Consider the following 17,196-nt stretch of genomic DNA (forward strand, 5'->3'; position numbering starts at 1 on the left):
CAAGCAGAAGTGAAGGTTGGTTCCATAAAATTCGGCGATGGCTCTTCTAAGGGAGTAAAGAATAAACCAAATACCAAATGCTCAAGTTTCGATTCCACCCAACTATCAAAATTTGTTGCTTGATTTTTGAGCAAATAACAACTATGCTTCAAGATTTCCTACCTAAAGAAGGGCTGAATATAATACAGCTGATGAACTCATCCAACTTTATCTGGCTCCTTCCTAGAATAAAAGAAAAATCCCAAACAGAAGAGCCGACTTCTGACAAAGTTGTTTTCCTTTTATTCATGTTTTCTTAAAAATATCCACCCTGGCATTCTCTGTATGCTAATTACCTCTGCTCCTTGCCCTCTACAAATTCTTTTAGCATAAATTTGTATTTTGTAATTGTTAGCCCTTTACAAATCAGCCAATACATTCAACTAGATAAGGTAATAACTTTCAAATTGAGTAGGAAATTACAGCAGCATTGTTAGGCTAATGAGTTTTGGCTAAAGAGTTCTTCCTTCTCAAGCAGAACCTCAAGATCAAACATTTTTGTTTGCACCTTGAGATTTGTGAGTACTGATAGTAGTTTTATTCCAGACATTGAACACCATGACACTTTGCTAGGTAACTGAGAAGTATTCTGAGACAAAACAAGGTGGGTTTTAGGTTGCTGACATAATGTCATTCTAGTCTCCTTCAAACATCAACTTAAAAGTTGGAACTGTATCTATATACTGTGGATTGCTTCAAAGTGCAGCCTCACAAAACCCCAAGGACTTTCCAAGATGAGCCTCTAGTGGAAACATTTTCTTGCTTCAAAACGAGTTCCAGTTGATTTGTATACCGATCGTTAAAACTTACACTTCACTGAAGTGACTCCCAGTTCTATCTGTCTGTAGTAAGTGCATTTTTTTTTGCAGTTCCTTAGTTGGAGATGTCCTGGCCTTTTAGATAACTACATTCTCTACCTTAACAATTTGTATAAGGATCCCAAACTGGGTCACTTACCTGGGGAATGATGAATTTCCCCCATATATATATTTTTCAACATCCAAGGTGATGGATTTAGGAGTCCTGTTTATCTAGCTTTCCCTAGTTCCCTTGAACCTTCAGTGAGGTTGTCTCATAACTTCCTTTCATAGCTGCTCTGTTCTATCAACCACATACGTTGTAAGCGTAGGTGGGGTGGGGGGGTGAGGACAGGAGGAAGTAGCTGAATTCAAAGGTAGCAGGTTTTGGGTCACGATGTTGGACAGACCAATTGGTTGTAAGTTTTAAATCACAAATAAGTTAACAAGAGCCGTTGCTTGTGGCGGCACTGGGCTTCCAGACTGTCTTACACTGATGAACTTTTGTAGCCCAGCAGAATTTTGCCCTGTGGGAAACAGAACTCAAGGTTAGCACCAAAGCTTTCATGAAATCTGTTACTTCATTTTGGATGTTGTGCCTTCAAGCAAAAAGAGAATGGAGATTAAAAATACTGAGATACATATGAATCACCACACGCACACGTCAGGAAAGACATGCTGGCTCTAGCTTAATACAAGTTTGAAACACCTTTCATTAATACTTTGAGGTCTTACACACGTATTTGGTTCTATCACCCAACCCCTTCATTTGTCTTTTCATGGAAGCTCTTCTCATCCTGCCAACAGAAAACTGATCGTGTCGTGAAAAGGAACTAGAACAGGCCCCCTCCCTAAGCAGCCGTACAGTCCCACGCCCGATGCGGTAACTCATAACCCTTAGACAGCAGCTCCGTCCTCTGCCTGATCTCTGCTGGCGCTCTAGCATTTTAGCTGCAAGAATGATACAATCCCAAAGTCATATCAAATACCGGAGAACTACAAATAGAAACACTGTACTTCACTATTAATAATTCACATAAAATTCACAGCCTAAAAACATTAGTTTGCATAACAGAACTGAATTTCCAACATTACCACCTCCCTCCTAAGCTTGTTCTTTCTCCAAATGTTAGTAGTATATTAAAAAAAAAAAAAGTATTAGCCAACTCATTTAATAAAACAACTGCGTAAATTAAAGTGAAGAGATACATTCACATATTAATTTTGGATTTGCTTACATTTGCCTACTGGTACCCCAGCCTTAGAGGGCATGTTATGTTACATAACCCCCCCTAACGTCAGCATCTTCTCCCTCAAAAATGTATTATTCTCTCTTTACTTGGGACAATGTTTAAAGGCTTTATTTTGTCCTGTCATTAAAATAAAGATTTTTGAGGCAGACTTCCTAAGTGAAAAAAATCAAGAAAACCTGTAAATTCTGGTTTGGTGGTGGTGGTGTTTTTCTTAAGAAAATTATCCATTACATATTTGGTCAGTTGGCCCTTGTTGCAGAGGTATCAATGAGCACTGACTGTTGTTAACCTAAAGAACTGCCCATTTCTTCCACAGAACCAGGCTAAGTTTATCGGGCTCAGAAGTTAGAAAAAAAACCCCACCTTACTCTTTTTCTGTTTAACACAGTGAGGGATTCGTTTGCCTCCTCACCTCCTCCCAAGTTGCTTTTCCAAGTAGACTTTGTGCTTCAAACTGCACCCATTTTGCTCAGCTCAGTATATTAAAAATAGGCAGGGTAAAAAGCAGTTTTAACTTTTAATAAGGTAAGAAACGGGTTGAAAACACTTAATTATGAAGCCGGTACTCATGGCTGAAATTTTAGCAACCTCTGCAGTACAGTGAAATACTCTCAAGCATTTTACCTACCTAGCAACTGAAGCAGTTGCTCACAGTATTTAAGCTAAGTGGTTATGACCGGGATTAAAATAGGTTCACTCCTGGGATTTCTATCTTGTCAGTCACTAGAGAGATTTTTCAGTGTAACGGCTTTCATCAGCAGAGGCTCAGAAACCCACTTCGTAGCTTATTTTATTTACAAGGAGACCTCAAAGTTTGTTGTAGGGCAGACAGACTTTTTCCCAACAGATGACTTTTCAGAAATACCAAGCTGAGGAAGAAGGGTACAGTTTTGGTTTTGGACCACAAACAGAGGTTTGCTTGTAGATATTTTTACTGGTATACAACTCAAACTCAACATGTACTTTAGGGCTGAGGACCTGCTCCCGTGTGAGATTCCCACTGACGGCAATCTACGGCCCCGATCCTGCTGCTGACAGTTGGCAGGAATTTTATCATCTACTTCCATAAAAGAGGTCTCATGAGTGCCAGCATGGTTAGAAATACACACAGCATATTAGATGCAGCTGGGGAAAGAAGAGAACTTACTCTCTTCCAGAGTACATTACTTAATTTTATAACTCACAGCAACTTTATCAATCTTAGACATTTGTATAGCACCACCACCAGCAGTATTATCGCTAAGGCACTGGATTGGTACTCAGCTGTCATGGGATCTACCTCTGTATTTGCGGTCAATTTTCGGTGTAATCATGTTTACGTCTTTTGTTTTTCCTGGTACGTAATTTTTGACATTGGAAAATAGGATATAATACAAAACATCCTACATCATTTACAGGAATATTGCGCCACGACTAATTACAAGGTGCTCAGATTCTAAGGTGATGTACATTAGTATTTCTGTGCATAGATTTACTGGTAAAAGGAAATTATCCTGCAGGTATCAATTATGTGCAACACGCTGGAACAGAATTAGCTTCAGTTCCTGTGGAGTTAATGACATACTCTAAGTTAAATCCTATCCTCGATGCTATGATTCAAAACAGGTTTTAGCTAAATGAAGATAAGCCTTCAGGGCTCCAGTCTGTGACAACGGGTCCAGCATGCCTTCGTATCTATCCTTGGGCATCAAAGTCTGCTCCTAACAACTTAGAGCTCCAGTTTCAGCCTCTAAGAGAGCAGTTTTTGATGCTTTCATGAGCAGCCGAATATTTTTTTAGACTGTAGCGGATTTACCACTCCACATTATTAAAAAAAAACAAAAACCCTTCCAGAGTTATCGCTACCCTGCTGCACCACACTGGCTGCTGAATACGTGTACTGATGTACAAAATACTAAAAGTTCTTGGGTTGAAATAAGTTACTGCAAATGCACAGTAGCTGATTTTGAAACCACAACATCTCTACAATTTATTATTATTTTTTACAAAATACCCAAAGTGATCAGACCATATTGTAGGTTACTGGCTTGCCAAAGGTTATGTTTTAAAATCAAAACCATTTCTGAGTTACAGAAGTGCCAAAAACAATCTTGAACCAGGTTTGTTTGTTGGTTTTGTTGGGTTTTTTTGTTGTGTTTTTTTTTTTTTTTAAACCAACCCCCATCCAACAAAACAGTTGTATAACTTAAAATAGAAACAAGAGTTTTTGTTGGAAACTGTTTAAAAACCAACCCATCAAATCATGCTTGAGCAGAAGCCTTGTATGGCAAAGATTTAGCTTCGGGCAATTTAGTGCCAAGATATAGACCCTCTATGGGTTTATAATGGAAATACTGACACAACCTCAACTATAGTGATGCAAATGTGCCCTAAAACACTGTATTTGCTTTTATTAATAAAAGTGGTAGTGTTTACATTTGCAGGTATCTTACACTTCAGCATCACGATGAATACTGAATAGAATGAGTTAAGTTTTGGCTGTAAGGTCAGAAGTTTCCAAACAGATGAATGAGACAGAAGTGAAAGTCCTCAATCATGAAAACAAGAAGTTCAAATAAATAAATAAAACAAAACTAGGAAATATGGGTAAGCATTAGGTTGGAATGGTTCAATTAACTGCAAATTATGGCCACTAAATTAGAGACAGAAGAAAACACAGTTACTTATTAAATAGCAAGCATTAAAGCTTTATGGTTTTGTATTTAAAAAAAAAAAAAAAGCTGTTAAAAATAAGACTTGCATTTACCAGGCCACCAAACTGCATGGACTAATAAAGAGACTAACAAAGGCAATACTGAGACATTAAGACACACACACACTCCATACTTGTGCAACTCAACCCTATTCAAAACAATTGCCTTTTTCCTCACTTAAGGAAGAAAAAAGCATCCCCTAAACATTTCTGTTCATATAAAGCTTTAGGTTTCTTAAACTGTTGCTGTCTTACATAGCTCACTGTTACTACGCATCCTCATTATCCAAGGAAGAAGCTTTTTAATTTTTTTTTTTTTTTTTTAATGGACATGCTGTTTCTCTCAATGAGAGATTACATTCCTCACACCACTACAGGTTTTCCCCATTTATAAATTTGGTGTTTACACCAACTCCTCCAAGGCTTAGAAAGATAAGGGTTGGCCCTAAATTAAAGATTTTGGCTCCTGTAACTAAAATTAAGGCTCACAATGAATTTCCTTTCCACTACGTGTGCCCCATTTTTACCTAGTGGGAACACCAGCCCTTAACCTACAGGCACTGGATACATTCTTCAATGGCAGGGGGCTATTTTCGGTCATGTTCCCCCACAAAGTTCAGGTGGCAACTTTCTAAACCTGTGAACAGGAAAGATCATTTTTGAAAGATGAGTTAGCAACCGCAGCTAAAATCTGTAGACGATTTAGTGTCTTCTGGAAGATCACTAGTAATTTTGAATTACGAGAGATGGGACAGTGCCTCCATCAAGTCCCTGCTCTTGATGTGAAAATGGACCAGGTGATCAACTTTTCATTCAAAAGTTTAGCCACAGAAGCAATGAAAACTCACGATTCTGAACAGTTGCAGTTCGTAGTAGTGACAAGGCATCTGATACCTGAAGCAAATCTAGCTGCACAGACATCACTGACCACACCTTAACGCTAATTTAAACTGGACCTCTTCCCAAAAAAAGAAAGTTAACGCAGTCTCTTGGGTGGAGGGAAGCTAGCGTGAAAGGCAGAGAGGCAAGTATTTTGGTGTTTGTTTCTTTTGTTTTCCTTTTAAAGTCACTGCAGTAAGATCCAGATCAGTTTAGGGGTGTAAATGAAGGGGGAACAGGGGTGTTTGAGTAATATAGGCTAACACTGTTCTAGATGTGTTATTACAGCTGTAATTTCTGACTCTGTACAAATTGTACACGTAGGTTTAGACACATGAAAAAGTAACACACTCACAGAGACATAAAACACCTAGGTATAAAATATAAAGCAGTGTAGTAGTTACTAAAATTACATGCTCTCTTATTGCTACAGTGATTTTTGCTCTTTTTCTTTTTACTGTACCACATGTTGTTCTAAGCATATAATTTGCATAAATTATTCAAGTTTAAGAAAAATCCACACATTTCACTTTAAGCTACTTATATAGTTAATATAAAACAAAAGGGTTCTAAAGTATCTCTTTATTAAAAGAGAAATAAAAATGTCGTTTGAAACTGGAATTCAGGGGCCAAATCCGAGGGCAGCGCACACCTTGTCACTCCGGTAGTCGTGTGCCCACGCAGCGCGAGTGGAGGTTGGTGGGGTACTTGGCCCAGTCTAGAGATGGTCACCAGACCTGCATGATGCCCTACGTGTCTGTTATTGTTCTGGTTTTGTCTTTAGCAAAAAGGACTATGAATGACCAAAGACTAACATTTATAATTTGTAGCAAAATTTGGTTTATGTAGAAACAAGCCATGTTTTGCATTTGGATAGAGATTTAAATGAATTAAAGCTAAAAATTAAAAAGCATGATGCTGCAACATCTGGTCACTTGTTGAAGACCTCACTTTTAAAGTGGTTAAGTTTGCACAATTTGTACTTTTTTCTTTTTTTTTTCTTTTTTTCTTTTTTTTTTTTACTAAACAGTATTTTTCCTTCTTTTATAAACCAGAAAAACTAAACTACAGATAAATTTTCCCTACCTTGAGCTAATGCTGCAGATAGGGTTGACAAAGCTGTACAGCGCAATCAAACATACTTACATCTTAGCTCATTGTACAGGTACAGCCATAATCAAGGCACAAAGATCTTCTACAAGTTATTTTTTTTTCAATAAAGTTGTACAAAATAATACATTTTACAGTCTGTACAAGAATAATAATCCAGCAGTAAAATAAAAAATGAGGGGAGGGAAGAAGAAAAAGAAGGGAAAGACTGTGAGGACTACAGTCCCGATAATGATTTTTATAGCAGACGGGATCATCAGTGGACAAACTGAAAACAGTGTGTGGTTAACTCTTTCTGCAATCACAGGCCATACACAGTTCAATTCATAAATGTCCATGGTTGTCGTTAGACCACCAAGACTGGTTTTAAAAATACCCTTCTGAAAGGTAGCAGTTGGTTTTTGCACTGTCTAGGTCTGTTGTAGAATTGTCAGTATTTCCGTTCAAAGCCACATTACAGTCAGAGAACCAAACTCGAGTGTCTGTCTTCAAACTTGGTCTGTGACTTGGCACCTTCTTTAGTCTGATGCAGTGAATGATACAAAGTGGAGATCACGGGTTATATGATTATGCCCACAACAGTGCTAAATTACCTAAAGTTTTCTCTCCCCAATTTTTGTTTTATCTTTTAAATTTTTATCCCAAATTCTTTCAGGTGCTCCACATTCAGGGCTTTTAATTAATTAGTTTTTATTTCTTTTTTTTTTTTTCTTTTTTGTTAATAACAGTGTTAGGGAATCCTCATGGAAATGGCCTTTTAAGTGTTAGGGGCCATCTCAAACTGTCCAAGGGGTACAGAAGCAAGCTTAGAAGTGCTGCTATTGTCCAGCAAGGAGAAAAAGTTGAGGGGTGCAAATCAATGGGAGATTCAAACAGTTCTCTTCCACCCTATGTGGGCAAGGGTGTGTTTTTTTCTTTTTTTAATAAGGAATAAGGAGTCCAAAACACAGAAAAAAGTGCTCTCCATCACAACAACTCGTATTGGCGAAGGTGCATGCGCTGAATAATGTCCCGACAGTCATTGAAAACCCTCCGGATGTTCTCTGTATCCACTGCACACGTGAAGTGAGGATAGCAATAGTGCCTTCCATCTCCACTTGCTGTGCTGATTCTCTGTTAAAAGCAAGAGACAGATACTGGGTTAAAATAAAACTGACTGGGTAAAACCTCCCATGTTCTCGAAACTCAGATGAACGAAGGCTAAGTATGCGTGAGTTGTGCTTTCAAAGGGTGTAACTGAGTGGCAAAATGCCCACAATTTTTCACTCTCTCACCTAAACTGTGAAATTTAAAATGATCAGAAGTGGACAGTGAGAAGGCCACTGCCATACCAGGGAATTTCAGCGTAGAATGAGAACTCAAGAAAGTGCTATTATTTACATGCAGCTTTGGTGAATTTAACCACACAACGCCTAGTGGATTTGTCCATGTAGAGAGTGGGATTTTGCTTCCTTGTACAAGGCTTTTATCCCTGCTTTACAACCACAGAAACCCACCCTCAAAATTTTGTTTTGCTCCACTTTAAAGTAAGTCCACAATTTGATTGCCATGCTCACCATTACAAGTAATTGTAGTAGTATTTAAAAGAACCCTATGTCTCTTATAGCTTCAGCTGACCATTCAATAATGGGAAAGATAATATGAAAAGAACATGAATATTTTACAGATGATGCATCTTTTGATTAGTCTTTACCTTTAGAAACAATGCATAAAATAAAAACTTGGCCCCGTTAATAATAGAAGGACTTCACTCATTCTATTTGAGGTTTCTTAATTCTCACCAATTCTTTTGCTATTTACTTATGTACCGTGTCAACAAACAAATATCCGAAGAGCAGCTAACAAACAGCAGTAACGCTCTTAAACACAAGTGTTCTATGCAGTGTGGATGTTAAATATAAACAACGTGAGAAGTGACAGCATTTTGCAATAGTAGAAGGTGCGTAAGAGCTTCTATTTGAGAAGAATCATGTAAGAAATACTGAAAGACAGGAAATACTTACAAGAAACTCGTCTCTAATAAAATACTTGGCCCTTGTAACTCTGGGATCCTCACCAGGCTCTGGTGTTGCTGATTAATAACAAAAGAAGTATCTCATTAAAACAGATGTTTTTTGGTGATAGCGCCTAAAAATCTTAACTTGTTCTGTATTCTGCTCACATATGATAGAAACGTACTTCGCAAAACTGACTATGAGAGAAGACAAACCGTAACATATTATTTAAACCAGCAAGATTTCAGGAGAACAAATGAATATTACAGTGGTCATAGTACCAGGCGCTTGGCAGGTTGGAGAAATGACCACAGATATGACTACGGGGAGTTCGGAGGATGTGTTTGTGACAAGCTGTTCTGTGGTCTACACCAGCAAAGTAACAGGACTTTGGCATAATGAAATTATTAATATATTAAATGTATAAAAGACAGGATTCTCTCATTATTAATACCTAAAATTTAACATTACAATTTGGCTGAAAGACAATGAAGTTTACATCTACTTAAGAGTTTTCTAGTCTTGGCTGAAATTACCAAGAACATTACAGATGTGATTAACAAGGAAATGATAAATTGCTAATAAAACTTTAAAAATCTTACCATCATCTGGTGTAGTGTAGCGAGCAAATTCTGGAAAGTAGTCTTCAATTTTAGATTTCCCTGCCAAAACTTTCTCTGCTAGCAAATCTTGTTTATTCAGGAAAAGAATTACTGAAATGGTCCGTAGCCACCTGTAGAAAATTGAAACCAAACACTCTGAGAAGGCACAGCTAGGATCATACAGAAAAACAAACTTAATCCAGTTCTGGAGACAAGAGTCATATGACACACTGTGATAATTCTGAAAGGTTCCTTTTACACCAGAATCCAGTGGTGTAATTCTGGATGTACACACCCTGACTTTGGTTTGTGTGCTTGTAATGCAGGCAATGGAAGCTGCCCACTTTCTGCTGCTAATCCAAATACGTCAAACAGGCGAGCGTGTCCACTTTTTACTGTGCTACTCTATCACTGCTTTAATTACTTCAGCCTCAATATGGCAACTACCAATTTGTAACGCTCTAGAGTTTTCTTCAATTAGATGAGTGTATTAGACATGAATGTCACAGGTAGCAGTTGTGATTGACGACTAGCTTGGACTGCGCCGTGAGAAGCAAATAGCACAGGCGAGGCTGCCGTTGTGGGTTAACCCATGCAGCCGCTCACTCACCTTCTCCCTCAGTGGGACGGAGGAAGGGGAAAAGAAAAATAAAAGCAAGAAAATTTGGGGGTCAAGAGAAAAAAAAAATAAAAATAATTGTTTAATAAGTGAAGGATAAGTGGAAGAGAGAAGAAAACAAAACAAGTGATGCAAAGGCAATCACTCACCACCTCCCGTGGGTAGACCAATACTGGTCTTGGTAGACCAAGATGGCTAACCCTCCTAACCCCCCCTTCCCCTTTGATTGCTGAGCATGATGCCACACGGTACGGAATACCTCTTTGGTTAGTTTGGGTCATCTGCCCGCTTGTGTCCCCTCCCAGCCTGTTCCGCACCCCCAATCTGTTCACTTGCGGGGGAGAGAGTGAGAAACAGAGAAGGCCTTGATGCTCCACCAACACCGTTCAGCAACAGCTACAACATCAGTGTGTTATCAGTACTGTTTCGGTCAAAATCTATACCACAGCACCATATGTGCTGCTATGAATAAAATGAACTCTATCCTAGCCAGGCCCCGTACGCAAGTCTTGACTATAGTATGAGACAGGATTACTAATGGATGTGATCTGAACAATGAAACTTCAATTCACAGACCTGTTGTTCCAGATACTCTTGAAGAGGTTTAGTGCTTCTTGAAGCCGATTGGTCTGATTGTCCTCTCTTATAACCATGTTGTAGCTACTGCTCGCCACCACAAATATGATAGCAGTCACATCTAAATCAAGAAATACCTATTAGTTAATACCAAACTTCAGAAGAAATATCCAGGAATCCCAAAGTTCAATAAAAAGCTGCCAGATTTCCATCTTAACGAAGAGAACAGGCTGGAATGCTATTGCTGACAGCTTTTTAAGTACCAGAAATAAAAAAAAGAAAGTGAAGAAGCCATTAAAGATAGGAAAGGCAGGCAACAGAACCGAAGCTGACAGAATGACAGAAAATGTAGAAAAGAAAGGAACAGAAGCAAGAAACTGAAGAAAGCCCAGAGGAGAATTTAGAAAATATTTTAAAGGTGTAAAGAAATTTAGAAAGCAACTCTGAGCTACCGAGAAAGGGCAGGGAGGCCCTTGGGGCAAGACCTCAGGACAAATGTGGCACTTTTGATCTGCGTGAAGAGTAATAACAAAAATACTAGATTGCTGTGAATTCATGGTTGATTGCTCTAGTCCTCCTATAGCGTACCATACTGCCTGGAGGCCCCTATCTCTTTCCTGGGAGATATTCCCAGGATCACAGAGTCCAGAGCTCTGTGTCTGTGTGTGGCTGTGCTGCTCCAGACCCCTTAACGCTGACTTCCAGGCTCATCTGCCTCAGACATCAACAGCCGAAGAGATGAGTCAGATGATGAGGTAACAGGAAGAGGAAGGAGCAGAGGTAAAACCCAAACAAATCTGTTATTAATAGCACGGAAGAAAATATTGCACAGTAGTTCCACACACACACATGAAGTGTTCAGGTGACACTCTGTGACAGTAACCATAGCAGAATACGATGAATTCTAAGTCATATTCTACTTTGTCTGTTCTATAGGATCTCATTATAACTTTTCTAGAAAAAGACTCTGCATAGCTTCATAAGTATTTTATCCAAACAATGAAGACAAAAAGATTTTCACCAATTCTAGCTTTAAGAAAAGTTGTGTGGAGAAAGATTTCCCATCTAAACAGAGACACAGAGTAAAATAAACAGCTGTAGCGAAGGTAGAATCACAGAATCACTTTGGTTGGAAAAGACCTTTAAGATCATCGAGTCCAACCTTTAACCTAACCCTGCCATCCCACCGCTAAACCATGTCCCTAAGCACCTCATCTGCCCTTCTTTTAAATCCCTCCAGGGATGGGGACTCGACCACCTCCCTGGGCAGCCCATTCCAGAGCCTGGCAACCCTTTTGGTGAAGAAGTTTTTCCTAGTGTCCAACCTAACCCTGCCCTGGCACAACTTCAGACCATTCCCCCTCGCCCTATCGCCCGTTGCCAGGGAGAAGAGGCCGACCCCCACCTGGCTACAGCCTCCTGTCAGGCAGCTGTAGAGGGCGATCAGGTCTCCCCTCAGCCTCCTCTTCTCCAGACTAAACAACCCCAGTTCCCTCAGCCCCTCCTTATATGACTTGTCACTCCTGATACAAGCGTTCTAAGGAACCCAGTTTACATGCAGGTTACTTAAATGAGGGTATATGCTTATACATCTTCAGTAAGGGCCTTCCCCTTAGGGCTGTTTTTTCAAGAAATTATATTAATACACATGGCTTCCTAGAGAAGTGCAACTATGCGCAAAAATATGATGTCTAATTTCATGCATATATTAATTATCCTGTAATTGTATATTTTGTATAGGCACAAACATATGTAAACCTTCACGTGGAAGGCAGAATATAGCTTGGAATTTTAACACTCACACAGCTGGCAAATAATGCACAAACTCACCACCAAAAAAAAATTAAATGAAGAGAGGGAAGCCAAAAAAACTGGACAAGCTACGTTAAGTTACCAAACTTGAATTCCTTTCCACCTACATTATCCCTAAAGATATTCTATGCACCTACAGAAGTTTACATGTCAAGAAAAACGGCATCCTGCATGACTGCTCAGGTAATTCCTAATCAAAGTACGTGGAAAAGAAGATGGCTTTCACACAGTGAGAAAATTAAGACTGGGCATTAAAATTTTGCAGAGAACTCTTTTCTAAAACAAAGGTTCTAATCATACCATTGAAACACTGGATCCATTTTCGGCGCTCATCTCGTTGCCCTCCAACATCAAACATACTAAGAAAAAAACAAAAATTGAGTCACAATACATTTTGCGTGCGTTTTTTTCCCCAAATGCAAACAGAAAATTTAAGAAATTTTAGGACTTCCATGTCATAAAAGCTAAAAGGAATTGAGGATTATGAGAACCGGAAGAGGTAACAGTCCACCAACATACACACGCAGAGCTTTTCATCACAAAATAGAATTATGTTTACTTTCATTGCCACCTACACTCGAAGATAAGGAATTCTGGTGTATGCACATTGCAGATTCCTTTTCACCCTTACTAGCCAAGACATTAAAAAAGGTCCTACCACAAGTAATTTGCTGAAACAACTATCATAGAGCTAAAGTCAACAAGACCAGAGTAAAACTCAGCAGTTTTTGTTCGGGTCGAGCAATCTTTCCAACCTGGGACAGTAAAGAGAATGTGCATTTTCTGTTACTTAGACATGTACAAGTTTTTGGCCAAATATTTCACTATCTAAACTAGCAATGAACAAAATACTCAGAAAAGGCGTTAGTAAAAATAGATTGAAAAACTTTTGTTCTTTGTGATTTAAAATAAAAGCAGAAAAATCGCACACCAATCTGCATTTCTTTTAAAAGCCAGACAACTAAATTAAAAAAATTTAAAAAAATCATAAGATACTTGCTTTCTATTAAACATTAACTTGAGAAATATGGTAGTCTCAATGACTATATGGTAGACTGTCCTCCAAGTTACCCTTGCGTTTGTCTGCACTGTATTAAAAAAAAAAAAAAAAAGAAAAAAGAAAAAAATAAGGATACTTACTGAAAATTTACTTTATCCACCTGAAACTTGGTTTCAAAAATTCCTGATGTTAAAACTCTGCATCTGAGAAGATCCTAGAGCATAAAGGAAAAGTCATTGATTCAACACAGATACTTCACAGTTCTTCATATACCCAGCAACAGCAATTAAAGCCTTTCACCCAGTGCTGCCAGTGTATGCGGTACGGCAAAACGAGGGAACAGAGCGTTACGAAGCTGCGTTTAAGGTTTTGATCTCGAACATGTGTGCACGCATATGGGTATGCTCAACTTTTAAAGGACATATATTTTCACAAGCAAGTTGTAACTGCCAAGCTTGGAATAGGAGGAAACATTTACAGGCCACTTAAAGCAAATCCAAGTGTCCAGAACAGCGCAGACCCCTCCCTAGAGATTAGATGATGCGTTCACAGATTTCAGTGGATCGTGGCACACAACGCGATCTTTAAACTGCCCCCAAATAATTCCCAAGCCCAGAAGACAGATCTCTCTCCCAGCGTTTCAGTGCTCGGCTATTAAAAGAAGTGTCTAGGTCTCAGAATTTTTCATTTTTTTTTGCATTCAAAGAACTGGGAGCTCAAACATTTAAACCTTGTAGGAACCAGGCTTATAAAATTTGAAATTTCCTGTAGAGCCAAAAATGATAATCAGAAGCTGTGAGCTACAGTCGTAAGTGCTACAAAATCCTATTAAAACCAAACTGCATTGGCTTTTATTTACTGGGTACTGCAAAGCAGTGACAGCCATATAGAGTGCCTAGTGGGTAACTGATATAGAAGAACCTAATATGCACAGGCTGCAGATTGAGTACGCAGTCCAAATATCACCAACTACAAGATACCACTCCGAATTCAACTAAAGGTTTGATACTTTAGGGCTTAAAGTTTTGGTGTTCTTCATAAAGGGTCTAAATAGCAGATAAATTGTAACATTTGCAGCAGACGAGATCATGTAAGCAGAACAGACTGTAAAAGAAGTTATATGCACAATAAAAGCTCTGTTCTTGCTACATGGGTACCAAATTGGTTAGTCAAAGTCAAACCCACACAAAATCCAAAGGTTAGACAACACTGTTAAATCATTAAACAAAATGGCTACATTTTAACACCAATTTTCTGACAGTAAACTATCATTGTCTGGCTATTTTAATACTCACATTGAAATACGTATATATTTAAACATTGTTCTAACTTGTGTTTGAAATAGTTTGAAAATTCAAATGCCCCAATGAACAGAAGCAAATTTGGAAAACTGGTGTCTGGAGCTCTGCACCTCTAGAAATCAATACAAGTGTGATGTTAAAAAAAAAAAAAAAAAAAAAAAAAAGCAGCACCCACCTCAAGGGGGAAAAAAAAAAAAGGAAGTGATGTGATTATTACACGCGGGGGTTCTTTTAAGAGAAACATGTAACATTCCGGAGGATAATCCAAATGGGCCTGTTTTACAGTATGCTTGTGGGGAGTTCCAGTGCTGCCAACGGTCCCAAACAAGCGCTGTAAGTACTTGTGCTTACTGTTACTTACAGAAGTAAAAGTATGTAATTTTACTTAACTACTTAAATACTCACCCTAAGTAATTACTGTAAGTACTATACTTAGTACTATATACTAAGTGTAAATACAAGTTAAACTCGACACCCTTAGCCTCCAATATAAACTGATACTTGTTTTAAAGTTTCATATCTGAAGATAAGTTGCTCCAAATGTCATATATAACCACCTATATTTTTAATATTTTGTTTCTTGAAAATACAATTATTTCAGTGGTAAGAAAGTCTCAATTGTAAAAAATTTCAGATTTTTAAAAGGATGAATGATCAATTTATTCTTGAAGAACTTCAAGGGATAGAAACTGCTCTCTCCTCATCACTACTGTCTGCGAAAATTTTGGGACATTAATATGTTTTCTGGTTATTTATCCTATAAAAGTATGCTAGATGCTTAATCGCATTATTTATGTGCAGACAGTGAGGAATATGCATGTGATTTTGGATTAGGGATTCGGTCCTAAAAAGATCCTCAGATTATCTGTAACAAAAGGAAACCTACAATTTCTGTTCTGATACGTATGTTCTAACGAGGTTATTTTTACAAAACCTGCTTTACAGTGGGAGCCCGTGGGGCTGAGAAGATACCAACCAACTTTGTGTCAAAGAAAGTGCATGATGGTTATTCAGCAAGGAGGGCAAAACATTATAAATTACTAATTCAAATGGCTATTTGAGTTTTAGTGTCACAGAAGCACGATGCAAGTCTTGAATCTAGGCAGATTTTCATTTCACAGTAGGGGTATAAACATAACCTCAATCCAAATGCCTAAGTAATTTTTACTGGAATACTAAATACGTACAGTATATGGTAATACCTGTATTAGTGCCACAAATGGCAATTAGAAAATTAATGAGATAGTTATCCTCAGAGACGGAGGGGGCAGTTAAACTGTGTAATTTCTTAATGAAACTTTCCTTACCTGGTCAGACGGTGTATACTCATTTTGTTTGACTATGTCAATCTTGTCTAGAAAACTGGGGAGAGGAAAGAAAGATTAACTTTTCATTCTCAAATTAGACGAACTATCTAACACTTTAGTAGCTGACAGGTTCCCAGATAAGACTGGTTATATTTTAATGCACTCACAAAATGCTGAATACATTTTAATTGCTCAACATATGTGTGCTGGTATTAAAAACATGCATTTCCTAGCATCACCCAGCAGAGGGCCAAATCCACAGTTTTATTAGTCAGGTCTGGTAATCTCATTCCAACCCCCTCCCGCCCTGCTCCCTCGGCTAACAAACATACAAGTAGTTTAATTTTGGTAATTTATTCATATAAATTGTATAATATAATCTGCTACTGCTAACAGTAAAGCAATGACTCAAATAAATTGCCTACATGTTATTTTCCTGAAAGTAAGATGCATTTTTAAAAAAAAATTATTGTCACTATAACGCGTTTAATAAATGAAATCCCTAAACCCATTTCATTACAAGTTCAGTTAAGTGAGAGGGAACACTGATTTTTCTGTCAATTGTTGGTACAAGTGGTTTTTAGCTTACTTTCTGGAGAAGTAGCAATGGCAGGCCAAACAGGTATAAAAAGATATATTTTATTCAAATTCATTAGGCATTACCTAAAAAGGATATCCTAGAGTCTAAATTTAAAATGTTTTTACCAATTAACTGTAATCTCCTAATTATCTTTCATTTCAACTCAAAGAGCAAAAATCTCAAGGAGCCAATTTGTTAACTCTGTTTTATTGCAGTGTTACGATGAGACAGGAAGACGCAGCAGACCCGCAGCTTCGAGGGTGCAGGTTTTACACCACGCACCCCAAATCACAGCGCCCAACACCAAGCACGCAGCAGGGCTACGCCATGCTCAGGCACCTCCCATTTCAGTATTATGAGGAGATCTAGCAATGCTTCTACACTTAACTTTACCGGTAACATTAATGATTATTCACAGTCTTAAAACCAATATACTTTAAGCTTCCTTTTAAAATTCCTTTGCCTGAATTCTTTTCTTTATGAAGCAGAGATCACAAAGAAGAGGTGAGCTTTCCCTCCTGATCCCTACATATAGGGGGGCACGCTGAAAGCACATTAACTATGGTTGCAGGCCACAATTTAAAGGGGGGGGGGGGGAAAGATAGCCATGTCCCAGATTACCAAATCAAAAAGCA

General features: G+C 38.3%; 1 protein-coding gene across 2 annotated transcripts in view; it reads right to left on the reverse strand.

Annotated features, from left to right (window-relative positions):
* Positions 1-5,059: 5,059 nt before the first annotated feature.
* GNAS (GNAS complex locus) overlaps positions 5,060-17,196 on the reverse strand; it is a 61,046-nt gene continuing 48,909 nt past the window's right edge. Inside the window, exons 4-11 of one of the 2 annotated variants that reach the window (XR_004842634.1) lie at positions 15,982-16,036; positions 13,514-13,587; positions 12,674-12,732; positions 10,562-10,682; positions 9,367-9,497; positions 8,774-8,841; positions 6,313-7,883; positions 5,060-5,418 (exon numbers count right to left, since the gene is read on the reverse strand). Coding sequence is in view for 1 of the 2 variants with exons in the window: in XM_035899266.1 (XP_035755159.1) it covers positions 7,737-7,883; positions 8,774-8,841; positions 9,367-9,497; positions 10,562-10,682; positions 12,674-12,732; positions 13,514-13,587; positions 15,982-16,036 (655 nt within the window). In the remaining variant the exon portion in view is untranslated. Of the gene's footprint in view, positions 7,884-8,773; positions 8,842-9,366; positions 9,498-10,561; positions 10,683-12,673; positions 12,733-13,513; positions 13,588-15,981; positions 16,037-17,196 lie in introns of both variants that reach the window. The other variant, XM_035899266.1, reaches the window with a different exon arrangement.

This window comes from Egretta garzetta, unplaced genomic scaffold (genome assembly GCF_000687185.1).
Source record: "Egretta garzetta isolate BGI_Z169 unplaced genomic scaffold, ASM68718v1 scaffold158, whole genome shotgun sequence".
In the NCBI taxonomy this organism is placed as follows: Eukaryota; Metazoa; Chordata; class Aves; order Pelecaniformes; family Ardeidae; genus Egretta; species Egretta garzetta.